The sequence below is a fragment of the Bos grunniens genome, chromosome 11 (assembly GCF_055505025.1).
Source record: "Bos grunniens cultivar Pamir isolate PY7600 chromosome 11, Bosgru_T2T1.0, whole genome shotgun sequence".
Taxonomy (NCBI): domain Eukaryota; kingdom Metazoa; phylum Chordata; class Mammalia; order Artiodactyla; family Bovidae; genus Bos; species Bos grunniens.
Window position 1 is genome coordinate 51,227,554 of NC_141175.1, and position 27,365 is coordinate 51,254,918.

Here is a 27,365-nt window from a genome sequence, read left to right on the forward strand (position 1 = left end):
TGTTGGATGATCAAAAAATAAGAGAGTTCCAGAAAAACATCTACTTCTGCTTTATTGACTACACCAAAGCCTTTGACTATGTAGATCACAGCAAATTGTGGAAAATTCTTCAAGAGATAGGAATACCAAACCACCTTACCTGTCTTCTGAGAAATCTGTATGCAGCTCAAAAAACAACAGTTAGAACTGGACATGGAACAATAGACTGGTTGCAAATAGGGAAAGAAGTATTTCAAGGCTGTATATTGTCACCCTGCTTATTTAACTTATATGCAGAGTACATTATGCAAAATGCCAAGCTGGGTGAAGCACAAACTGGAATCAATAACCTTAGATATGCAGATAACACCACTGTTATGGTGGAAAGTGAAGAAGAACTAAAGAGCCTCTTGATGAAAGTGAGAGGAGAGTGAAAAGTTAACTTAAAACTCAACATTCATAAAACTAAGATCAAGGCATCTGGTCCCATCAGTTCAGTTCAGTCACTCAGTCCTATCTGACTCTTTGTGACCCCATGAATTGCAGCACGCCAGGCCTCCCTGTCCATCACCAACTCCCGGAGTTCACTCAGACTCATGTCCATTGAGTCAGTGATGCCATCCAGCCATCTCATCCTCTGTCATCCCCTTCTCCTCTTGCCCCCAATCCCTCCCAGCATCAGAGTATTTTCCAATGAGTCAACTCTTAGCATGAGGTGGCCAAAATACTGGAGTTTCAGCCTTAGCATCATTCCTTCCAAAGAAATCCCAGGGCTGATTTCCTTCAGAATGGACTGGTTGGATCTCCTTGCAGTCCAAGGGACTCTCAAAAGTTTTCTCCAACACCACAGTTCAAAAGCATCAATTCTTTGGTGCTCAGCCTTCTTCACAGTCCAACTCTCACATCCATACATGACCACTGGAAAAACCATAACCTTGACTAGATGGACCTTTGTTGGCAAAGTAATGTCTCTGCTTTTGAATATGCTATCTAGCTTGGTCATAACTTTCCTTCCAAGGAAATAGCTTTTTTTAATTTCGTGGCTGCAGTCACCATCTGCAGTGATTTTGGAGCCTGAAAACATAAAGTCTGACACTGTTTTCCCATGTATTTCCCATGAGGTGATGAGACCAGATGCCATGATCTTCGTTTTCTGAATGTTGAGGTTTAAGCCAACTTTTTCACTCTCCACTTTAGGGCTTAGGAATAATTAAAAATAGTTAAAAGCTAAAGATTTAAGGAATGTTGTAATGTTAGCATATTTTATTATAACTTATAGAGATTAGGAATTTTAGAGATATTAATAGCTAGAAGCCTTTTTAAGAGATAGTGAGTTCAGAATACTAGGGGCAAACAGGATTTAGAAAGATAAATAAACTGAGGTTTGTGGTATGCAGCGTAGACATAAGCACGAGTTACAATGTAATCCTGAGTTAAAGTAAACACAATTCTGAGAGAACTGCTGAAGCAGAAACTCTGCTTGAAGGGCAACAATGATTTATGGAGACAATAAATCTGGGTGAGGGGAAATTGAAAATGTCAAACCTCTGACCTAATGCTTTTGTAAAAGTATAAGAGAGAGTCTAACGCTTGAAATAAACATGCAGTCCAAAAAAACTAAGAGAGGCTGCATCGTTACTCGCGGACACTGCCCATCCCTTCAGGCTGGACTCCAGCAGGTGGCGCCCGAACAGGGACATCAAACATCTGAAGGGTAAGTAACTTCATGATTGTAACGCGGGGTGGTTAGGATTTTACCTGTGGGTGGCAGGCAACCCTCTGCAGTTTAGGCAGGGTGAGGAGGGTACAGAAGGAATAAGAATATTCTCTAGGAGAATGGGTCTCTTTGCATCTAAGAATAGACAAATGTTTATTGAAATATCACTTCACATGTTAGCCCATAGAGGCATTAAAGTAAGAACAGAAAGACTGTCTAAATTTCTAATTTTTGTCCAAGAGCAATGCCCATGATTTCTTGAGGAGGGCACCGTATATCTAGAAACCTGGACTAAGGTTGGAGACCAGTTACGTACGTTTGTTTTATACTTTGCATGGGCCAGAAAAGGTTCCTGTAGATGCTTTTGCTCTGTGGAATATGATTAGAGATTCCTGGACCCCCGGCATGAGGCTGTTAGACAGCCTATGGGAGAGGCTGCAGCAATGAATGGTGGGTCTCCGCTTTCTGTGCAAATCATGTTTTCTGCCATTGATAAAGAAGAGGAGAGAGACTGTGCTTTACCTCCCGAGGAAGGAAAGGACTTGCAGGTTGCTGCGGCCGGGCGCTCTAGAGAGCCCCCTCCCCCTCTACACAAACCTTTAAATATTTATCCACCACTTTCTGATTTAAGGCGATCGCTGCTGCTTCCGTTTGTGCCTCCCAGGGCCCAGGAGTTCCCCAGTTTGCCCCCAAAGCCTCCCAGAGCATTGCCTGAGGCTGAGGAGGATGAAGACTTTTCTGAAACAAAAGAGCTTTTGAGGCAGACGCGTGCACAATATGCAGAGCATGCTCCTTGGAGTAAACACTCTCAGGGGGGCCTCACCCAGGCTAGAAGGGAGGCGGAATAACGGGAGACTTGGAATTTTCTATGGCCTTTCCAGTAGCTTTTACCAAAACGGAGGGGAATAATGAAGAAAAAGGAAAATGGGAACCAATCCCATATAAGCTACTGAAAGAGCTTAAACAAGCCTGTTATGATTACGGGTCTACCTCCCCTTATACACTTACTGTGCTAGATGCCTTGGCTGGGAGATGGATGACACCATATGATCGGAGAATGGTTGCAAAGGCTTGCCTTCCTGGAGGAGAGTACCTCCTGTGGTTGGCATAGTATGATAAGTTGGCTAGACTACAGTCAGCAGAAAACAAAACCTCTAATGATGCACAGCTCAGGACAGTGGGATCTGCGGCATTAAAAGGAGATGGAGAACACGAATCTCACATAGCCCAAGCAAGGTGTCTAAACAAGCACTTAATCAGATTATGGCCGTAGGTGTCTTGGCATGGTAACCTCTGCCCCCTTCAGATGGAAAATTATCCACTCTGAGTAATATCAAACAGGGACCCAATGGGAAATATGAAGATTTTGTGGCCAGATTGAAAACTGCTGTAGAAAGAACAATTAAGAGTACTGAGCCAGCAGAGATAGTTCTTAAACAATTGGCTTATGAGAACGCTAATTCTGTCAGGCTTTGCTTTGACCTGTTAGAAGTAAAGGAAGTCTTTGGACTTACATACAGACCTGCCAGGAAGTAGGAACCTCCTTTATGCAGGGGGTTGTCTTAGCCGCAGCCTTGAAGGCAGAAACAGCTGCCCAAGTGATTCAGGGAATGAGAAAAAAGATTAATCCTAATGGAAACGATTTTACAAATAAAAGGTGTTTCTCTTGTGGCCAAATTGGGCATTTTTGCTGGCAATGTCCTGCCAAGCAGGGACAACAAGCTGTGGCAATACAGACTAATACCAAACCCCCAAAGACACCTTGCCCCCGACGCCAGAAGGGGTATCATTGGGCAAAAGACTGTAGATCTAAATTCCATAAGGATGGGACTATGCTCACCCCCCAAGTACAGGGAAGTAATTTTTCCAAGTTTCAGGGAAATGGGCAGCAGGGGCAGCCCCGGCCCTAGACAACAATAAGGGCAGCTGTGTTGAATCCCTTTACTCCCTTTGTCCCGTCTCTGAACTCCTCCGAGCAACCCCAGGGAGCGTGGGACTGGACCTCAGTTCTGCCACAGCAGCAATATTAACCCCTGATGTACCAGTTACTCCGATTCCAATGGGAGTGGCTGGCCCCCTACCTGAGGGCATTGTAGGACTTATGCCGGGGCGTAGCTCGCTTTCCCTTCAAGGAATTTCTGTGATGCCTGGTGTAGTAGATTCTGATTATACTGGGGAAATTAAAGTTTTGATCTTGCCACCTACCAAAACTGTGCAAATTAATAAAGGTCAAGAATAGCACAGCTTTTGCTTTTACCTTATTATCAGACAAGAAGAACCTTGTCTTCTCAAGCTAGGGGCCCCAGAGGATTTGGATCTAGTGATCTAGCCTTTTAGGTGCAGGAAATTACAGCTTCAAGGCCTTTGAAAGATCTTTTAATTCAAAGAAATAAAATGTCAGGGCTGTTAGATACTACAGCAGACGTCTCTTACATAGCTGGAAAAGATTGGCCCTCCTCCTGGCCGACATGCTTGACCAGTGCCAGCTTGGTAGGAATAGGGTCAGTGCCTTCGGTTGCTAACAGCTCAAAAATTTTGACATGGTCAGATGAGAAGGGGGCACAAGGCACCTTTTGTCCATATGTGATTCCTTCACTACCTTTTTCTTTGTGGGGGAGAGATAAATTATCTCAGATGGGAATACTTTTATATAGCCCAGATGAAATGGTTACTAATCAAGTGCTGCTAATGAGGTATAATCCTGATAAGGGGCTTGGAAAAGATCAGCAGGAAATTGTTTCTTTATTAGAAGCGGTTCCTAACGAGAATAGAGAGGGTCTGGGATATTCAAATTTATCCTAGAGGCTGTTGCTCTTGCTGCTGACCCTTACCTGGAAATCTGATGATCTGGTATGGGTGGAGCAATGGCCCTTAACAGCTGAAAAGCTGAAGGCAGCTGAGGATTTAGTTATGGAACAACTGGCAGCTAGGCACATAGAGCCTTTTAATATCCCCTGGAACACTCCTATTTTTGTTATTAAGAAAAAATCAGGAAAATGGAGATTGTTATAAGATTTGAGAGCTATAAACGCAACTATGGAAGACATGGGGGCCCTCCATCTGGGCCTCCCTTCCCCAGTGCCTGTGCCCTTTCAATATAATGTGATAGCTATAGATCTACAGGATTGTTTCTTTACCATCCCCCTGGCTGATCAGGATTGTAAACGGTTTGCTTTCAGTCTCCCTGAATTTGGAGAAGACTCTTGAGAGTCCCTTGGACTGCAAGGATATCCAACCAGTCCATTCTGAAGGAGATCAGCCCTGGGATTTCTTTGGAAGGAATGATGCTAAAGCTGAAACTCCAGTACTTTGGCCACCTCATGAGAAAAGTTGACTCATTGGAAAAGACTCTGATGCTGGGAGGGATTGAGGGCAGGAGGAAAAGAGGATGACAGAGGATGAGATGGCTGGATGGCATCACTGACTCAATGGACGTGAGTCTGAGTGAACTCCGGGAGTTGGTGATGGACAGGGAGGCCTGGTGTGCTGTGATTCATAGGGTCGAAAAGAGTCGGACATGACTGAGCGACTGAACTGAACTGAACAGAACTGATACAAAGTTTCAATGGAAGGTTTTGCCTCAGGGAATGAAAAATAGCCGCATCTTGTGTCAGAAATTTGTAGACCAAGCTGTGCAAGATATTAGAGGAAAGTATAAAGATCTGTATTTAATACATTATATGGATGATATTTGGGCTGCTCATAAGGACAGAGCCTTGTTGCAACAAGTCTTATCTGAATTGATTGAGGCCTTGGAAAACTGGGGTTTAAAGATAGCTCCAGATCAGATCAGATCAGTCGCTCAGTCGTGTCCGACTCTTTGCAACCCCATGAATCACAGCACACCAGGCCTCCCTGTCCATCACCAACTCCCGGAGTTCACCCAGACTCACGTCCATCGAGTCAGTGATGCCATCCAACCATCTCATCCTCTGTCATCCCCTTCTCCTCTTGCCCCCAACCCCTCCCAGCATCAGAGTCTTTTCCAATGAGTCAACTCTTCTCATGAGGTGGCCAAAGTACTGGAGTTTCAGCTTTAGCATCATTCCTTCCAAAGAAATCCCAGGGCTGATCTCCTTCAGAATGGACTGGTTGGATCTCCTTGCAGTCCAAGGGACTCTCAAGAGTCTTCTCCAACACCACAGTTCAAAAGCATCAATTCTTCGGTGCTCAGCCTTCTTCACAGTCCAACTCTAACATCCATACATGACCACAGGAAAAACCATAGCATTGACTAGATGAACCTTTGTTGGCAAAGTAATGTCTCTCCTTTTGAATATGCTATATAGGTTGGTCAGTAAATCCTCCTTTTTCTTATTTAAGGAGGGTATTAAATACCCATACTGTGAGTCATGCTCCTTTGCAGCTGCAGAGAGATCATTTACTAACTTTAAATGCTTTCCAGAAATTATTAGGGGATATTCATTGGATATGCCCACATTTAAGACTGACTACTGCAGATTTAAAGCCTCTGTTTGATTGCTTAAATGGCGATCCTAATCCCAGTTCTAAGAAAAAATTGACTAGTGAGGCAGAGTCAGCTCTTGTTAAAGTGGATGACGCTTTAAATGATCAGTTAATTAGGATTAGTATTACCAGAGGATGAGATTTAATTATTCTCGACACAGAGCATACACCTACAGGAAGCTTGTGGGAATTTAGAAAGATGATAACAATAACCCTGTGTAGGAGATAGCAAAAGAGACACTGATGTATAGAACAGTCTTTTAGGCTCTGTGGGAGAGGGAGAGGGTGGGATGATTTAGGAGAATGGCATTGAAACATGTATAATATCATATATGAAATGAGTCTTCTGTTCAGGTTCGATGCATGATACTGGATGCTTGGGGCTGGTACACTGGGACGACCTGGAGGGATGGTACGGGGAGGGAGGAGGGAGGAGAGTTCAGGATGGGGAACACGTGTATACCTGTGGTGGATTCATGTTGATATATGGCAAAACCAATACAATGTTGTAAAGTTAAAAAGTAAAAAAAAAAAAAAAAAGAAGAAGGCCCATTGGAATGGCTCCATCTACCAGTGACCCCAAGAAAAATAGTTTTGTCTTATCCCAGCTTGGTGGCATAATTAATTATAAAAGGTAGAAAAAGAAGTGTGTAACTTTTTGGAAAAGAAATAGCAAATATAGTGATTCCATTCAATAAGGATCGACTGCAATTTCTTTTATAAAATAGTGATGATTGGCAAGTTGCCCTGATAGATTTCAGGGGTCAAATTTTGTTTCTTTTGCTCTAAAGCCCCCTTTTGCATTTTTTGAAAATACATCCAGTGATTTTTCCAAAGAAATTTTCTTTTCAACCTTTGGAAGGGGCAATTTTAGTTTTCACAGATGGTTCCTCTAATGGTAAAGCAGTCACAATTATTAATGGAAAATCCCATGTTCAGGTAACTGAAGAGACATCTGCCCAGAGGGCTGAGTTACAAGCAGTTATTTGGGCTTTTCAACATTTAAGAGACCATACCTTCAATCTTTTGACTGACTCCTGATATATTGTAGGGTTGTTTTCTCATATTGAGACTGCTAATATTCTGGAAAATAAAACTACCATCTTCTCCTTGTTATCTGATTTACAGAAGGAGATTAAACATAGAGATAAGAAATATTTTGTGGGACATATTAGAGCTCATTCCGGCTTGCCCAGCCCTTTGCATGAAGGAAATGCTTTGGCAGATGCATTAACTAAAGTAATTGATTGCTGCTTTTAAGAGATTTTGTCAACAACTTTCCATAGTACATTCAACAGGAATACCTTATAATCCCCAAGGCCAAGCCATAGTGGAAAGGGCACACCAGACTTTAAAAAATCAGATCGATAAATTAAGGCAGGGAGAATTTAAGTATTCCTCTCCACATCATATTCTACACCATGCTTTATTTGTAATTAATCATTTAAACGTGGACACACAGGGGCAGACTGCAATGATGAGACACTGGATTCCTGAAGGGGCTACAACTCAGCCCCTGGTTAAGTGGAAAGACTTCCTTACCGGAGAGTGGAAAGGGCCAGATGTGCTGTTAACTTGTGGGACAGGGTATGCTTGTGTGTTTCCACAGGATTCCACTTCTCCTGTTTGGATTCCTGACAGACTGATTCCACATGTCCAGTCCCATGAGACCTCCAGGATCACAAGACCCCCAAGGTCACTGAGATCCCTGGGGTCCTGGGGTCTGGGACCAAGGAAAGATGGGGAGACCAGAAGCTCATCGAGTCCAGACCTGAGGGATCCAAGGAGAAGCCGAAGGACGAGTGACCCTTCACCTCAGGCTTCACTGCTAGTACATTGCTTCAGGCACCTGGCATTTCAGGAGAGACATGCTGATAGAGTCCAACCATATTCTGCTCCACCTCATCGCCGTCATCATACTCAAACAACTACCTGCAGCACAGTGCCAACTTGGGGCCAGCTGAAATGTCTTGCTCAGCAGGCTGAAGAATTAATAGAAAGGGGGAGACATGAGGCCATGCCTATGGTAATGTTTATGGCTATACTTGCTGTGTTGGCTTGTCAGCTGAGGCCCTCCAGTGCAGAAAAAGTTCATTGGGCCTATTTGCCTAATCCACCTTCTTTTCAGCCTGTTGATTGGATGAATGAGCCCATTCGTGTTTTTGTTAATGATACTCATCTTTTGGGCAGGGCTTCCATCTATCTTAATAATGCTAAAACAGTGGTCAGCCCTCCCTTCAATTTTTCAGGCGTGTCCTTTTATCCACCTATTTGCTTTTCCATACCTTCCTCTTTACAAGGATCAGCTCCGGTTCTGAATGGATGTGTTAGCATTTCCTTGAAAGGCATGCTTACTGATCCTCTGAGAAGCAAAGGCAAGAGAGACTTTTGGTCTTTACAGCTGCTGATGCCAGGGGCACAAGAAAGACTATTTGATGCCATAAAACAGGCAGCCCCTCATTTAAAGGACTTTCCAAGCTGTGCACTCCCCCTCCAGATTCTGATGAACAAGGACTGCAGGCCTGGGAAAGCATAAGCAGAACTTCTGGCTTTCCTCATTGGAAAGAATGCTTGTATGCCATAAGGTTACCTATTCCCAATGATGCCACCAGACATTTTCTGACCAAATGGGGGTGCTCCTATCATTCGGATAAATGATTGAACTTGATTTTTAAAAAACCTTTTAGATCTATATGAAATGATTCATTTATCCCTTATAAATGGATAAAAGGAGTTTCAATGGAAACTCCTTCAGTGAGTTTCAATGGAGCCTGTTCTATTGGCTGCTATAGCACCTGTGATTTTACATAGACCTTTAAATGAACAAAGATATATTGTACAGGCCTGCGTACATTCTCCTTATGCCTTTTTGTTGGACAGAAATCAGAGTGATTTGGAAGTTTTTGAAGGAGAAACTGTTTACAATGTTGTGTGTGTGAATTTTTTTATATCAAATTGTGTTGATAGGAATGATTATAATAATTATAAGGCTGTGATGATTGTAAAACAACCACCGTATTTGAAGATTCCTGTAAAATTAGAGGGGCAATGGTTTGATGATTATGCATTGAAAGTTTTATATGAATTTAATGGCTTGATTTCTCGACCTAAGAGATTCATTGCAGCTCTGATTGTGGGAATAACTGCCTTGATTGCCATAATTGCTTCAGTTATGGTTTCTGCTATTGCCCTGTCAAAAGAAGTGCATACTGCATCATTTGTTGATCAGCTGTCCAAAAATGTCTCCGTAGTTCTTACTACACAGGAAATTATAGATAAGAAAATAGAAAATAAGGTCAACGCTTTAGAAGAAGCAGTCCTGCTAATGGGGCAAGAAATTACAAATTTAAGAATTAAGTTGTCTTTAAGGTGTCATGCTGAATTTAAATGGATGTGTGTTAACCCTCTACAAGTGAATGAGTCCATACATTCTTGGGAATGCATTAAGAATCATATTTTAGGCGTCTGGAGTCATTCAGATTTTAGTATTGATATTTCTAAGTTACATCAGGATATTCAGAATTTGAAGCAGGCAGAGTCTGACTTTTCCTCTCAATGGCTTTCTAATTCCCTTTTTGAAAATCTGGAGGGGTATCTTTCCCATGGATCCTTTTCTACAATAATGATTAATGTGGCCATGTGCTTATGCCTGTTAGTTCTAATTTGTGTAATAGCCCCGTGCCTTTTCAGAATACTCAACCAAAGTGTTTCTGTTTTATCTACTGAGTTTCATACTTATGCTCTAAAAAAATAAAAAAGGGGGAGATGTCAGGAGCCACATTAGGCATTACTGACAAAATGGAGGCACGGCCCCAACTCCCTCTCCTTGTCCTGCAGGCACGGACCCAGGATGAAGGAGTTAGGCCTTGTGATTCTAACTTGTTTTTTCCTTTCCTTGCTGAGTTGACTGAAAGGAATATTAAGGTGCTTATTGTTCTTGAGAGGAGCATGAGTAGGCACAAAGCCTTCTTCAGTTGTGCTCAGAGAATAATTCATAAAGTTAATCATTGACATTTGTTCAAGGATCTTTACAAAAGAGTGTTCCAGGATGAGCACGTAGGCTGCAGCTTGAGACCATGGGAAGGATTGTTATCTGAAACTTATTTGTGAGGGAAATGTTTATGGCAAAGGAGTTTGCTGAATTTAGGGTTTAGGAATAATTAAAAATAGTTAGAAGCTAAAGACTTAAGGAATGTTGTAATGTTAGCATATTATACTATAGCTTATAGAGATTAGGAATTTTACAGATGTTAATAGCTAGAAGCCTTTTTAAGAGATAGTGAGTTCAGAATACTAGGGGCAAACAGGATTTAGAAAGATAAGAAATAAACTGAGGTTTGTGGTATGCAGCCTAGACATAAGCACGAGTTACAATGTAATCACGATTTAAGTAAACACAATTCTGAGAGAACCGCTGAAGCAGAAACTCTGCTTGAAGGGCAACAATGATTTATGGAGACAATAAATCTGGGTGAGGGGAAATTGAAAATGTCAAACCTCTGACCTAATGCTTTTGTAAAAGTATAAAAGAGAATCTAAAGCTTGAAATAAACATGCAGTCCAAAAAAACTAAGTGAGAGGCTGCATCATTACTTGCCAACACTGTCCATCCCTTCAGGCTGATTCCCTGGCTGCTGGAGCTGGACTCTGGCACTAGAGTCTATGTGGTCACAAAGAGTTGGACATGACTGAGTGACAACTGACTGAATGCAAGAAGACAGAGTGGTTGACTAAGCTGTGTGCTGTGCTTAATCGCTCAGGCGTGTCTGATTCTTTGGGATCCCATGGACTGTAGCCCTGGACTGCAGTCCACCAGGCCTCTCTGTCCGTAGGGATTTTCCAGGCATGAATACTAGAGTAGTTTGCCATGCCCTCCCCCAGGGAATCTTCCCAACTCAGGATTTGAACCCAGTTCTCCTGCATTGCAGGCAGATTCTTTACCATATGAGACACCAGGGTTGGCTGAGGAGGCCTTTACAAATAGCTGAGAAAGGAAGAGAAGAGAAAGGCAAAGGAGAAAAGGAAGATATACCCAACTGAACTAAGAGTTCCAGAGAATTGTAAGAAGAAATAAAATAGCTTTAAGTAAACAATCCAAAGAAATAGAGGAAAACAATAGAATAGGAAAGACTAGAGATCTCCAAGAAAATTGGAGATAACAAAGGAACATTTCTTGCAAAGGTGGGCACAATAAATGACAGAAACAGTAAGGAACTAAAAGAAGCAGAAGAGATGAAGAAGAGGTGGCAAGAATACACAGAAGAACTATACAAAAAAGCTTTTAATGACCAAGATAACCATGATGATGGGGTCACCCACCTAGAGCCAGACAATCTGGAGTGTGAAGTCAAGTGGGCCTTAGGAAGCATTACTACAAACAAAGCTAGTGGAGGTGATGGAATTCCAGCTGAGCTATTTTAAATCCTAAAAGAAGATACTGTTAAAGTTCTACACTCAATATGTGAGCAAATTTGGAAAATAGCAGTGGCTGTAGGACTGGAAAAGGTCAGTTTTCATTCTAAGTCCAAAGAAGAGCAATATCAAATAATGTTCAAACTACCATACAATTGCACTTATTTCACATGCTAGCAAGGTAATGCTCAAAATCCTTCAAGCTAAGCTTCAACAGTAGGTGAACCAAGAACTTCCAGAGGTACCAGCTGGATTCAGAAAAGGCAGAGGAACCAAACTGCCAATATACTTTGCATCATAGAAAAAGCAAGAGAATTCCAGAAAAGCATCTATTTACACTTCATTGAACACAGTCTTTACTGTGTGGATCACAACAAACTATGAAAAATTCTTAAAGAAATGGGAATACCATGGATGGATATAAGGAATACCTTATCCATCTCCTGAGAAACTTATATGAAGGGCAAGAAAAAGCTGTTAGAACCTTACATGGATCAATGGACTGGTTCAAAACTGGGGAAACAGTGTATCAAGGCTGTATGTTGTCACCCATCTTATTTAACTTACTTATATGCAGAATATATCATGCAAAATGCCAGACTGGATGAATCACTAACTAGACTCAAGATTTTCAGGAGAAATACCAACAACCGCAGATATGCAGATGAAATCACTCTAGCAGCAGAAAGCAAAGAGGAATTAAAGAGCCTTTTGATGAAGGTAAAAGAGAGTGAAAAAGCTGGCTTAAAACTCAAGATTCAAAAAACCTTCACCCTGCTCCTCTTCTCCCCTATGTCACTGACAAAGTGTCTCATGGCCACTTCACACTGATGCACCATCTCCTGATTCCTCACAATAACCTGCAGGAATTTCCCTTGGGTAACACTGACTTCTTATGATTTACTTATAGTTCTTATTTGAAAAGTGACTTGGCAAATCTGCTGAGTATGCTATTGCAGCTCCTTTTGTTTTTGAGGCAGCACCTTTACCTATGGCTACTTAAGCACAATGTGGTCAACTTATTGTTATTGTTTTGTGTTAATAAATATAGCCTTAAGGTCCAATAATTCACTTTTAAATACTTGCGCCATTTAAGTAATTTGACAGAGTTGAAGAAGCTAATTGCAATATTTTAATGGAGACAGTAGAAGAACAGTGTTAGCAAATATATGTCACTTCTTTAAATCTAGCAGGTGAGCAGGAAGGAGGGTGGAATCAGAAGCTGAAAATTTAAAGCAGGTAAAACATATCGGAAAAAAGATATAACCAAGTTTCCAAAACATATAGTAATTCTAGAAATTGGTATTAGGAGCTCGAACCTAGCACGCAATCAATACATGCTACCTAAAATCTTTATTGGAATGTTTGTTTAAAATATTAAATTTAAAAAAAATAAAATAAAAATAAAATATTAAATTTGCTTCCACTGCAAGTTTTAGCTACATTTTTATTTTTCATGAAATCTATAAAAGAAATTCCAACGACTAGTACTATAGAAAATCAAAACTACAATCAACAGCCAGTTTGAGAATATTTTGTTTTTTCAAATCATTGTATTTTAATTATGACATCTTCCTCTTCCTCTGGAAAATAAGTTGAAAATCCCATTTTAATATGAATATCCATAATTATTGCTTTAATAATTATTAAATAACTATATTTGGTCTGAACAAAATCAGAGTTCCAAATGTCGGGAGTATTCAAGATTGTGAAATGCTACCTTTCCAATGCAAACCTTTAAAAGAGAAAGACACTACTTTGTAACTCTGGTCAAGAGGGTAAAACTGGGCTTCCCTGTGACTCAGACAGTAAAGAATCTTCCTGAAGTGTGGGAGACCTGGGTTCAACACCTGGGCTGAGAAGATCCCCTGGAGGAGGTACGGCAACCCACTCCAGTATTCTTGCCTAGAGAAGCCCATGGACAGAGGAGCCTGGCAGGCTACAGTCCACGGGGTCTCAAAGAGTTGGACATGACTCGGTGACTTAAGCACAGCACAGCACATTTCAGAACAATAAACTGAATTATACCCTCTTCCATTGGTTTGTGCTGCTAAGTCACTTCAGTCGTGTCCGACTCTGTGTGACCCCATAGATGGCAGCCCACCAGGCTCCCTCGTCCCTGGGACTCTCCAGGCAAGAACACTGGACTGGGTTGCCATTTCCTTCTCCAATGCATGAAAGTGAAAAGTGAAAGGAAAGTCACTCAATCTTGTCCAACTCTTCAAGACGCCATGGACTGCAGCCTACTGGGCTCCTCCATCCATGGGATTTTCCAGGCAAGAGTACTGGAGTGGGGTGCCATAGCCTTCTCTTAGTACTTATACCGATAGTAGGCGTGCTTTGGTAGCGGCTCATGATTTTGGAATGTTGTGGAAGCAATGTGACTTCCTTACTTCCAGCAGAAGTAAAATTTAAAACACCCTTTACATTCATTAATTGGGATTCCTGGATGGCACTAGTGGTAAAGAACCCACCTGCCAATGCAGGAGACATAAGAGATGAAGATTCGATCCCTGTGTTGGGAAGATTCCCTGAGTTGGAAAGATTCCCTGGAGTAGGGCACAGCAACCACTCAAGTATTCTTGCCTGGAGAATCCCATGGAAAGAGGAGTCCATAAGGTCGCAAAGAGTTGGACACGACTGAAGTAACTTAGCATGCATGCACACATGCACATGAACTATTAAGTGTAATAGTTTTACCTGCTGCTTTGCCTATTATTAAGATTCTGGGGAATTCTATATTTTATTCTCTGGAAGCTAAGGAAAATCACCTTACTTATATTTCCACAAGAAGTGATTCCCTTAAAGGGGCTAACAGTAACTAAACCTCTGGTCCAAAAGGATATTTTTCCAAATGACAACTCAGAAAAACTAGCTAGATAGGCCAAAAATTACCTCAGGAAAGGAAAAACAAGATTGAAAATTCAACAGTTGCTGGTTTAAAAAAAAAAAAAATGGAAAACTCTGATTTGGACCAAGTAACAACCCATTCCTACCAGAGACTAAAATCGCTACCACTCACCAATGTACATGTATTAAACCATTGTTCTACTAACAAAATCATAGCATTCATCAATCATTATTCATCAGAAACTTCACAAGGCCATAAAATAGCTACCTCACTTGTCCCTCTTGTGAGAAATACAAACCAGGGAAGCCCGTTCTCACTGCTCCTAGACACATCAAACTGGTTAATGAACCATTCAAGATCAGGAAAATGGATTTTGAACATCTTTTCATGTGCTTTTGGGCCATCTATTGGTCTTCTTTGGAGAAGTATCTATTTAGATCTTCCACTCATTTCTTGATTGTGTTACTTGTTTTCTTTCTTTCTTTTTTCTTTTTGAGTTGCATGAGTTGTTTGTCTATTTTGGAGATTAATCCCTTATTAGTCGTTTTGTTTGCAAATATTTTCCCCTTCTGAGTGTTGTCTTTTTGTTTTGTTTATGATTTCCTCTGCTGTGCAAAAGCTTTTAAGTTTAATTAAATCCCATTTGTTTATTCTTGTTTTTATTTTCTTGAATCAAAAAGATTTGACTGCAATTTATGTTAAAGAGTGATCTGCTTATATTTTCCTCAAAGAGTTTCTGGCTTTACACTTAGGTCTGTAATCCATTTTGATTCTATTTCTGTGTGTAGTATTAGGGACTGTTCTATTTTCATTCTTTTACATATAGTTGTCCAGTTTTTCCAGCACCATTTTTTGAATAAAATGTCTTTTCTCCATTATATAGTCATAGCTCCTTTGTCATGTAAAAATTACTAATAATTAGAGAAGTGGGAATCAACCAAAGCTTCAATGAGGTTTCACCTCACACTGGTCAAAATGTCTATCACCAAAAAAACTACAAAGAATAAATGCTGAAGAGGATGTGGAAAAAAAAGGGATTCCTCCTACATTGCAGGCTGGAATATTAATTGGTACAGCTACTAGGGAGAACTATATGGAAATTCCTTAAAAATTAAAAATAGAACTACCATATGACCCAACAATCACATTCCTGAGCATATACTCAGCGGAAGCCATAATTCAAAAAGACATAGGCATCACTTTGTTCATTGCAGCACTATTTACAATATCCAGGGCATGGAAGCAACCTAAATGTCCATCAACAGAGAAATTGATAAAGAAGATGTCAACAGACTAGTACTCAGTCACTGAAAAAAAACATAATGCCATTTGCAGCAGCATGGACGGACTTAGAGATTGTCATACTGAATGAAGTAAGACAGACATAAAGACAAATACCTTTTGATATTGTTTATATGTGGAATCTAAAAAAAGGATACAGTTCAGTTCAGTTCAGTCACTCAATCATGTCTGACTCTTTGCGACCCCATGAACCACAGCACACCAGGCCCCCCATCCATCACCAACTGCCAGAGCTCATGTCCATTGAGTCGGTGATGCCATCCAATGATCTCGTCCTCTGTTGTCTCCTTCTCCTCCTGCCCTCAATCTTTCCCAGCATCAGGGTCTTTTCAAATGAGTCAGTTGTTCATATCAGGTGGCCAAAGTAATGGTGTTTCAGCTTCAACATCAGTCCTTCCAATGAACACCCAGGACTGATCTCCTATAGGATGGACTGGTTGGATCTCCAGGCAGTCCAAAGGACTCTCAAGAGTATTCTCCAACACCACAGTTCAAAAGCATCAATTCTTCTGTGCTGTTTTCTTTACAATCCAACTCTCACATCCATACATGACTACTGGAAAAACCATAGCTTTGACTAGACGGACCTTTGTTGACAAAGTAATGTCTCTGCCTTTTAATATGCTGTCTAGGTTGGTCGAGAGAAGGCGATGGCACCCCACTCCAGTACTCTTGCCTGGAAAATCCCATGGACGGAGGACCTTGGTAGGCTGCAGTCCATGGGGTCGCTAAGAGTCGGACACGACTGAGCGACTTCACTCTCAATTTTCACTTTCATGCATTGGAGAAGGAAATGGCAATCCACTCCAGTGTTCTTGCCTGGAGAATCCCAGGGACGGGGGAGCCTGGTGGGCTGTGGTCTATGGGGTCGCACAGAGTCGGACACGAATGAAGCGACTTAGCAGCAGCAGCAGCAGCTAGGTTGGTCATAACTTTCCTTCCAAGGAGTAAGCATCTTTTAATTTCATGGCTGCAGTCACCATCTGTAGTGATTTTGGAGCCCAGAAAAATAAAGTCTGACACTGTTTCCACTGTTTCCCCATCTATTTCCCATGAAGTGATGGGACCAGATGCGATGATCTTCGTTTTCTGAATGTTGAGCTTCAAGCTAACTTTTCCACTCTCCTCTTTCACTTTCATCAAGAGGCTCTTTAGTTCTTTTCACCTGCTGCCATAAGGGTGGTGTCATCTGCATATCTGAGGTTATTGATATTCTCCTGGCAATCTTGATTCAAGCTTGTGCTTCTTCCAACCCAGCCTTTCCCATGATATACTCTGCATATAAGTTAAATATGCAGGGTGACAATATACAGCCTTGACATACTCCTTTTCCTATTTGAAAACAGTATGTCATTCCATGTCAAGTTCTTTTTTTTTTTTTTTTTAATTTTATTTTATTTTTAAACTTTACATAATTGTATTAGTTTTGCCAAATATCAAAATGAATCCGCCACAGGTATACATGTGTTCCCCATCCTGAACCCTCCTCCCTCCTCCCTCCCCATACCATCCCTCTGGGTCGTCCCAGTGCACTAGCCCCAAGCATCCAGTATCGTGCATCGAACCTGGACTGGCATCTCGTTTCATACATGATATTTTACATGTTTCAATGTCATTCTCCCAAATCTTCCCACCCTCTCCCTCTCCCACAGAGTCCATAAGACTGTTCTATACATCAGTGTCTCTTTTGCTGTCTCGTACACCGGGTTATTGTTACCATCTTTCTAAATTCCATATATATGCGTTAGTATACTGTATTTATGTTTTTCCTTCTGGCTTACTTCGCTCTGTATAATAGGCTCCAGTTTCATCCACCTCATTAGAACTGATTCAAATGTATTCTTTTTAATGGCTGAGTAATACTCCATTGTGTATATGTACCACCGCTTTCTTATCCATTCATCTGCTGATGGACATCTAGGTTGCTTCCTGGCTATTATAAACAGTGCTGCGATGAACATTGGGGTACACATGTCTCTTTCCCTTCTGGTTTCCTCAGTGTGAATGCCCAGCAGTGGGATTGCTGGATCATAAGGCAGTTCTATTTCCAGTTTTTTAAGGAATCTCCACACTGTTCTCCATAGTGGCTGTACTAGTTTGCATTCCCACCAACAGTGTAAGAGGGTTCCCTTTTCTCCACACCCTCTCCAGCATTTATTATTTGTAGACTTTTGGATCGCAGCCATTCTGATTGGTGTGAAATGGTACCTCATAGTGGTTTTGATTTGCATTTCTCTGATAATGAGTGATGTTGAGCATCTTTTCATGTGTTTGTTAGCCATCTGTATGTCTTCTTTGGAGAAATGTCTATTTAGTTCTTTGGCCCATTTTTTGATTGGGTCGTTTATTTTTCTGGAGTTGAGCTGTAGGAGTTGCTTGTATATTTTTGAGATTAGTTGTTTGTCAGTTGCTTCATTTGCTATTATTTTCTCCCATTCTGAAGGCTGTCTTTTCACCTTGCTAATAGTTTCCTTTGATGTGCAGAAGCTTTTAAGGTTAATTAGGTCCCATTTGTTTATTTTTGCTTTTATTTCCAATATTCTGGGAGGTGGGTCATAGAGGATCCTGCTGTGATGTTATGTCAGAGAGGGTTTTGCCTATGTTCTCCTCTAGGAGTTTTATAGTTTCTGGTCTTATGTTTAGATCTTTAATCCATTTTGAGTTTATTTTTGTGTATGGTGTTAGAAAGTGGTCTAGTTTCATTCTTTTACAAGTGGTTGACCAGATTTCCCAGCACCACTTGTTAAAGAGATTGTCTTTAATCCATTGTATATTCTTGCCTCCTTTGTCAAAGATAAGGTGTCCATATGTGCGTGGATTTATCTCTGGGCTTTCTATTTTATTCCATTGATCTATATTTCTGTCTTTGTGCCAGTACCATACTGTCTTGATAACTGTGGCTTTGTAGTAGAGCCTAAGTCAGGTAGGTTGATTCCTCCAGTTCCATTCTTCTTTCTCAAGATCACTTTGGCTATTCGAGGTTTTTTGTATTTCCATACAAATTGTGAAATTATTTGTTCTAGCTCTGTGAAGAATACTGTTGGTAGCTTGATAGGGATTGTGTTGAATCTATAAATTGCTTTGGGTAGTATACTCATTTTCACTATATTGATTCTTCCAATCCATGAACATGGTATATTTCTCCATCTATTAGTGTCCTCTTTGATTTCTTTCACCAGTGTTTTATAGTTTTCTATGTATAGGTCTTTAGTTTCTTTAGGTAGATATATTCCTAAGTATTTTATTCTTTCCGTTGCAATGGTGAATGGAATTGTTTCCTTAATTTCTCTTTCTGTTTTCTCATTATTAGTGTATAGGAATGCAAGTGATTTCTGTGTGTTGATTTTATATCCTGCAACTTTACTATAGTCATTGATTATTTCTAGTAATTTTCTGGTGGAGTCTTTAGGGTTTTCTATGTAGAGGATCATGTCATCTGCAAATAGTGAGAGTTTTACTTCTTCTTTTCCAATTTGGATTCCTTTTATTTCTTTTTCTGCTCTGATTGCTGTGGCCAAAACTTCCAAAACTATGTCGAATAGTAATGGTGAAAGTGGGCACCCTTGTCTTGTTCCTGACTTTAGAGGAAATGCTTTCAATTTTTCACCATTGAGGATAATGTTTGCTGTGGGTTTGTCATATATAGCTTTTATTATGTTGAGGTATGGTCCTTCTATTCCTGCTTTCTGGAGAGTTTTTATCACAAATGGATGTTGAATTTTGTCAAAGGCTTTCTCTGCATCTATTGAGATAATCATATGGTTTTTATTTTTCAATTTGTTAATGTGGTGTATTACATTGATTGATTTGTGGATATTGAAGAATCCTTGCATCCCTGGGATAAAGCCCACTTGGTCATGGTGTATGATCTTTTTAATGTGTTGTTGGATTTTGATTGCTAGAATTTTGTTAAGGATTTTTGCATCTATGTTCATCAGTGATATTGGCCTGTAGTTTTCTTTTTTTGTGGGATCTTTGTCAGGTTTTGGTATTAGGGTGATGGTGGCCTCATAGAATGAGTTTGGAAGTTTACCTTCCTCTGCAATTTTTTGGAAGAGTTTGAGCAGGATAGGTGTTAGCTCTTCTCTAAATTTTTGGTAGAATTCAGCTGTGAAGCTGTCTGGACCGGGGCTTTTGTTTGCTGGAAGATTTTTGATGACAGTTTCAATTTCCGTGCTTGTGATGGGTCTGTTAAGATTTTCTATTTCTTCCTGGCCGAGTTTTGGAAAGTTGTACTTTTCTAAGAATTTGTCCATTTCTTCCACGTTGTCCATTTTATTGGCATATAATTGTTGATAGTAGTCTCTTATGATCCTTTGTATTTCTGTGTTGTCTGTTGTGATCTCCATTTTCGTTTCTAATTTTGTTGATTTGATTTTTCTCCCTTTGTTTCTTGATGAGTCTGGCTAATGGTTTGTCAATTTTATTTATCCTTTCAAAGAACCAGCTTTTGGTTTTGTTGATTTTTGCTATGGTCTCTTTTGTTTCTTTTGCATTTATTTCTGCTCTAATTTTTAAGATTTCTTTCCTTCTACTAACCCTGGGGTTCTTCATTTCTTCCTTTTCTAGTTGCTTTAGGTGTAGAGTTAGGTTATTTATTTGACTTTTTTCTTGTTTCTTGAGGTGTGCCTGTATTGCTATGAACTTTCCCCTTAGGACTGCTTTTACCGTGTCCCACAGGTTTTGGGTTGTTGTGTTTTCATTTTCATTCATTTCTATGCAAATTTTGATTTCTTTTTTGATTTCTTCTGTGATTTGTTGGTTATTCAGCAGCGTGTTGTTCAGCCTCCATATGTTGGAATTTTTAATAGTTTTTCTCCTGTAATTGAGATCTAATCTTACTGCATTGTGGTCAGAAAAAATGCTTGGAATGATTTCTATTTTTTTGAATTTACCAAGGCTAGCTTTATGGCCCAGGATGTGATCTATCCTGGAAAAGGTTCCATGTGCGCTTGAGAAAAAGGTGAAATTCATTGTTTTGGGATGAAATGTCCTATAGATATCAATTAGGTCTAACTGGTCTATTGTATCGTTTAAAGTTTGTGTTTCCTTGTTAATTTTCTGTTTAGTTGATCTATCCATAGGTGTAAGTGAGGTATTAAAGTCTCCCACTATTATTGTGTTATTGTTAATTTCTCCTTTCATACTTGTTAGCATTTGTCTTACGTACTGTGGTGCTCCCGAGTTGGGTGTGAAAGGTTGTTGTTGAATCACGCGAATACACCAGGATTCTTGGCCCCCGGAGGAGAAGAATTCAATCCGGGGCCAGAGACGAGGCTTGATCGCTCAGAGCTTTTGTGTAATAAAGTTTTATTAAAGTATAAAGGAGATAGAGAAAGCTTCTGACATAGGCATCAGAAGGGGGCAGAAAGAGTACCCCTCTGCTAGTCTTTAGCTGGATGTTATATAGTCACTAGCAGTCTGTTAATGAAAGAAAGGAATATCTTAAAATTCAGAATGGCACCAGGCCCCTCACCCATAAGATGCATTTTGGGATAAATGGTTTATCCTGGGCCATAAAATGATTAACTTGAATCTTGAAGAAGGGCAGACCACCATACAAATAGTTTCATTTACATAGATTAGGGGAACAATATCCATACTGGTTTGTCAAGTAGGTTCTGGGCCAAGAGGCGGAACCGACTTGGAGACAGAGTTTGGGGTAAAGGCATAGCACATTAGCATAGCTTAAGACAAACATTTCCATAAGAAAAAGGCATTGGTTATCTCTAGACTCGAGAATAGCTAACTTCAGGCGAAACCGGGTGTCATTATGGCAACACAATATTTTAAGAGAAACCTCCCTTTAAATTTGTATAGAGAAGGAAAAAATATTGCTAGTTTGTTTCCTCCTGCCGCTTAAGAGAGATAAAAATGTCTGACACTTGCAGGCTATTTCCTCTATTTGGAGACCCCTGGCCTTCCTGCCTGTTACCCTCTCAGGTGCATATATATTTATAATTGTTATATCTTCTTCTTGGATTGATCCTTTGATCATTATGTAGTGACCTTCTTTGTCTCTTTTCACAGCCTTTGTTTTAAAGTCTATTTTATCTGATATGAGTATTGCTACTCCTGCTTTCTTTTGGTCCCTATTTGCATGGAAAATCTTTTTCCAGCCCTTCACTTTCAATCTGTATGTGTCCCCTGTTTTGAGGTGGGTCTCTTGTAGACAACATATGTAAGGGTCTTGTTTTTGTATCCATTCAGCCAGTCTTTGTCTTTTGGTTGGGGCATTCAACCCATTTACGTTTAAGGTAATTACTGATAAGTATGATCCCGTTGCCCTTTACTTTATTGTTTTGGGTTCGAGTTTATACACTGTTTTTGTGTTTCCTGTCTAGAGAATATCCTTTAGTATTTGTTGGAGAGCTGGTTTGGTGGTGCAGAATTCTCTCAGCTTTTGCTTGTCTGAAAAGCTTTTGATTTCTCCTTCATACTTGAATGAGATCCTTGCTGGGTACAATAATCTGGGCTGTAGGTTATTTTCTTTCATCATTTTAAGTATGTCTTGCCATTGCCTCCTGGCTTGAAGAGTTTCTATTGAAAGATCAGCTGTTATCCTTATGGGAATTCCCTTGTGTGTTATTTGTTGTTTTTCCCTTGCTGCTTTTAATATTTGTTCTTTATGTTTGATCTTTGTTAATTTGATTAATATGTGTCTTGGGGTGTTTTGCCTTGGGTTTATCCTGTTTGGGACTCTCTGGGTTTCTTGGACTTGGGTGATTATTTCCTTCCCCATTTTAGGGAAATTTTCCACTATTATCTCCTCAAGTATTTTCTCATGGTCTTTCTTTTTGTCTTCTTCTTCTGGAACCCCTATGATTCGAATGTTGTAGCATTTAATATTGTCCTGGAGATCTCTGAGATTGTCCTCATTTCTTTTAATTCGTTTTTCTTTTATCCTTTCTGATTCATTTATTTCTACCATTCTATCTTCTAATTCACTAATCCTATCTTCTGCCTCTCTTATTCTACTATTTGTTGCCTCCAGAGTGTTTTTAATTTCATTTATTGTATTATTCATTATATATTGACTCTTTTTTATTTCTTCTAGGTCCTTGTTAAACCTTTCTTGCATCGTCTCAATCCTTGTCTCCAGGCTATTTATCTGTGATTCCATTTTAGTTTCAAGACTTTGGATCAATTTCACTATCATTATTCGGAATTCTTTATCAGGTAGATTCCCTATCTCTTCCTCTTTTGTTTGGTTTGGTGGGCATTTATCCTGTTCCTTTACCTGCTGAGTATTCCTCTGTCTCTTCATCTTGTTTAAATTGCTGAGTTTGGGGTGTCCTTTCTTTATTCTGGCAGTTTGTGGAGTTCTCTTTATTGTGGCATTTCCTCACTGTGTGTGGGTTTGTACAGGTGGCTTGTCAAGGTTTCCTGGTTAGGGAAGCTTGTGTCGGTGTTCTGGTGGGTGGAGCTGTATTTCTTCTCTCTGGAGTGCAATGAAATGTCCAGTAATGAGTTATGAGATGTCTATAGTTTTGGGGTGACTTTGGGCAGCCTGTATCTTGAAGCTCAGGGCTGTGTTCCTTTGTTGCTGGAGAATTTGCTTGGTATGTCTTGCCCTGGAACTTATTGGCCCTTGTGTGGTGCTTGGTTTCAGTGTCGGTATGGAGGGATTTGATGAGTTCCTGTCAATTAATGTTCCTTGGAGTCAGGAGTTCCCTGGAGTCAGGGTTTGGACTTAAGTCTCCTGCTTCCAGTTATCGGTCTTATTTTTACAGTAGTTTCAAAACTTCTCCTTCTATACAGCACCATTGATAAAACATCTACATTAAAGATGAAAAGTTTCTCTATGGTGAGGGTCACTCAGAGAGGTTCACAGGGTTACATGGAGAAGAGAAGAGGGAGGAGGGAGTTAGAGGTGACCCAAATGAGATGAGGTGAATCAATAGTGGAGAGAGTGGGCTAGCCAGTAGTCACTTCCTTATGTGCACTCCACAACTGGACCACTCAGAGATGTTCACGGAGTTATACAGAGAAGAGAAGAAGGAGGAATGTGACAGGGGTGGCCAGAAGGATAAAAGGGGGGAATGAAAAGGAGGGAGACAGATCCAGCCAGTAATCAGTTCCCTAAGTGTTCTCCACTGTCTGGAACACACAGAAATTCACAGAGTTGGGTAGAGTAGAGAGGGGTTAGGGAGGAGACACAGGCGACCTGGTGGAGAAAAAGGAGAGTCCAAAGGGAGAGAGAGCAGTCAAGCCAGTAATCTCACTCCCTAGTGAAAAATGGGTCCTAAAGATTGGGTTCTTAAAGGTACAAAATTGGTAACAAATACATAAAAGCAAAAATTAAAAATCTAGAGTAGAGTTTGGAATTTCAAAAATACAATGTTAAAGAAAAGAAGAAGAAAAAAAAACAAGGTCAAAAAATTATAAAATATATATATATGAAGTTTGCTGAAGAAGAAAAAAATAGGGTCTTTTTTTTTTTTGCAAAGTAATAGGTTATAAAAGTGAAAATTAAAGGAACAATAGAGGACTTAAATTTTTTTTTTAATTAAAAAAAAAAGAAAAAATGATCATAAAAATAATAAAGATATATCTAGGACTTTCTTGGTTTTGTTGTGGGTGTTGTGGGTTCAGTTCATTTTTGGCTAGTTCCTTGGTCAGGCTTATATTTCTCAAGATCTATAGGCCCCTTCCTATGTAGTCCGTAGTAACCACAGGGTTTTGATCTATTGCCTGTAGCTTCCAAGGCGTTTCCCTCTGTTATATCTTCTTCTGTTTGCTAGTCTCTTCAGTATCTGGTTTTCGCCCTGACACAAAGGGGATGGTGGAGGACACTTTTTTTTTTTTTTTTTTAGGCTTACTTGTTCAGTTGCGCTGTGGGGAGGGAGGGATGCTGTAAACAAATAACACTGGCGTGGGCTCACAGTGCCTCAGCCACCCTGGGTCTGCCCCCACTCACAGCGCGTGTAGCCACCCTGCCCACACTGCTCGGGCTCTAGGTTGTTCCGCCGGGAACAATCCGAGACCGGCCCTGGGTTGCATGCATCTCCCAGGTCCAAGCCGCTCAGGTTCAGGCACTTGGGTAGTCCTCAGAGGCGCAGACTCAGTTGGGCCTGCGTTTTGTGCTCTTCCCAGGTCCGAGCAGCTCAGGTGATGAGGTGTTTGGCGAGCGCCAATGCTGTGACTTATCGCCTCCCCGCCACTCGGTTATCTGGGTGTAAAACCGGCACACCTTCTCAGGCAGATGTTGACCGTCCAGACCCCCAAGAAGTTTTAGTTAGCAAAGAAGCCTGCTTACAGTTTTATAGATAATGTCTCTCTGGGGCTGCGATTGCCCCCTTCCGGCTCTGGCTGCCTGTCACCGGAGGGGGAAGGTCTGCAGCCGGCTATCTCTGTTCAGTCCTTTGTTCCGTGCGCGGGCCTGGCGGTCTTAGGTTAGGACTGGCTTTTCCCGTGGTAGATATCCCACAGTCTGGTTTGCTAGCCCAAATTATTTTGCTCAGATAGTGCTCGGGGTATTCAGGCCAGATTCTTACTCTCAGCAATGCAGCCCGCGCCGCGCCTCCCTGCCCAGCCCCCGCTTGCTAATGGCAGATGCAGGCGTCTGCGCTGCTTCTCCGCTGGGGGAGTTACCGTAGGGCTCGCAATCTGCAAGTTTTAATTGTTTATTTATTTTTTCTCCCTGTTATGTTGCCCTCTGTGCTTCCAAAGCTCAGCACAGATTCGGCAGTGAGAAGGTTTCCTGGTGTTTGGAAACTTCTCTCTTTTTAAGATTCCCTTCCCGGGACGGAACTCCGTCCATCCCTCTTTTGTCTCTTTTTTTTTTGTCTTTAATATTTTTTCCTACCTCCTTTCGAAGAGTTGGGTTGCTTTTCTGGGTGCCTGATGTCCTCTGCCGGCATTCAGAAGTTGTTTTCTGGAATTTACTCGACGTTTAAATGCTCTTTTGATGAATTTGTGGGGGAGAAAGTGTTCTCCCCGTCCTACTCCTCCGCCATCTTGGCTCCTCCCCCATGTCAAGTTCTAACTGCTGCTTCCTGACCTGCAAACAGGTTTCTCAAGAGACAGGTCTGGTAGTCTGGTATTCCCATCTCTTTCAGGATTTTCCACAGTTTATTGTGATCCAAACAGGCAAAGGCTTTGGCATAGTCAATAAAGCAGAAATAAATGTTTTTCTGGAACTCTCTTGCTTTTTCAATGATCCAGCAGATGTTGGCAATTTGATCTCTGGTTCCTCTGCATTTTCTAAAACCAGCTTGAACATCTGGAAGTTCACAGTTCACATATTGCTGAAGCCTGGCTTGGAGAATTTTGAGCATTACTTTACTTGCGTGTGAGTTGAGTGCAATTGTGTGGTAGTTTGAGCATTCTCTGGCATTGCCTTTCTTTGGGATTGGAATGAAAACTGACCTTTTCCAGTCCTGTGGCCACTGCTGAGTTTTCCAGATTTACTGGCATATTGAGTGCAGCACTGTCACAGCATCATCTTTTAGGATTTGAAATAGCTCAACTGGAATTCTATCAACTCCACTAGCTTTGTTCATAGTGATGCTGTCTAAGGCCCACTTGACTTCACATTCCGGGACGTCTGGCTCTAGGTCAGTGATCACACCATCATGATTATCTGGGTCGTGAAGATCTTTTTTGCATAGTTCTTCTGTGTTTTCTTGCCGTCTCTTCTTAATATCTTCTGCTTCTGTTAGGTCCATACCATTTCTGTCCTTTATCGAGCCCATCTTTGCATGAAATGTTCCCTTGGTATCTCTAATTTTCTTGAAGAGATCTCTAGTCTTTCCATTCATTGTTTTCCTCTATTTCTTTGCATTAATCGCTGAGGAAGGCTTTCTGATCTCTCTTTGCTATTCTTTGGAACTCTGCATTCAAATCGGTATATCTTTCCCTTTTCTTCTTTTCTTTTTGCTTCCCTTCTTTTCATAGCTGTTTGTAATGTCTCCTCAGACAGCCATTTTGTTTTTTTGCATTTCTTTTTTTCTGGGATGGTCTTGATTCCTTTCTCCTGTACAATGTCATGAACCTCCATCCATAGTTCATCAGGTACTCTATCTATAAAATCTGGTCCCTTAAATCTTTTTCCCACTTCCACTGTATAGTCATAAGGGATTTGATTTAGTTTATACCTGAATGATCTAGTGGTTTTCTCCAGTTTCTTCAATTTCAGTCTGAATTTGGCAATAAAGAGTTCATGATCTGAGCCACAGTCAGCTCCTGGTCTTGTTTTTGGTGACTGTATAGAGCTTCTCCATCTTTGGCTGCAAAGAATGTAATCAATCTGATTTCGGTGTTGGCCATCTGGTGATGTCCATGTGTAGAGTCTTCTCTTGTGTTGTTGGAAGAGAGTGTTTGCTATGACCAATGTGTTCTCTTTTCAGAACTCTATTAGCCTTTGCCCTGCTTCTTTGCGTACTCCAAGGCCAAATTTGCCTGTTATTCCAGGTGTTTCTTGATTTCCTACTCTTGCATTCCAGTCCCCTATAATGAAAAGGATATATTTTGGGGGTGTTAGTTCTAGAACGTCTTATAGATCTTCATAGAACCATTCAACTTCAGCTTCTTCAGCATTACTGGACAGGGCATATACTTGGATTACCGTGATATTGAATGGTTTGCCTTGGAAAGGAACAGAAATCATTCTGTCATTTTTGAGATTGCATCCAA

The 27,365-nt window shown here is 40.7% G+C and overlaps 2 protein-coding genes across 3 annotated transcripts in view; one reads left to right on the forward strand and one right to left on the reverse strand.

The window, feature by feature from the left end:
- The window catches only part of LOC147363083 (lithostathine-like), a 52,345-nt gene extending 26,642 nt beyond the window's left edge, over window positions 1-25,703 (reverse strand). The window contains exon 1 of one of the 2 annotated variants that reach the window (XM_086323683.1): window positions 25,537-25,703. Coding sequence is in view for 1 of the 2 variants with exons in the window: in XM_086323684.1 (XP_086179810.1) it covers window positions 25,537-25,591 (55 nt within the window). In the remaining variant the exon portion in view is untranslated. The remainder of the gene's footprint in view (window positions 1-25,536) is intronic. The other variant, XM_086323684.1, reaches the window with a different exon arrangement.
- LOC147363084 (endogenous retrovirus group K member 113 Env polyprotein-like) lies at window positions 1,581-8,782 on the forward strand. The gene is made up of 2 exons (XM_086323380.1): window positions 1,581-1,693; window positions 7,805-8,782. Exons 1-2 carry the CDS (start codon window positions 1,581-1,583, stop codon window positions 8,697-8,699), a joined length of 1,008 nt encoding a protein of 335 aa, XP_086179506.1. The 3' UTR covers window positions 8,700-8,782.
- Window positions 25,704-27,365: the final 1,662 nt, after the last annotated feature.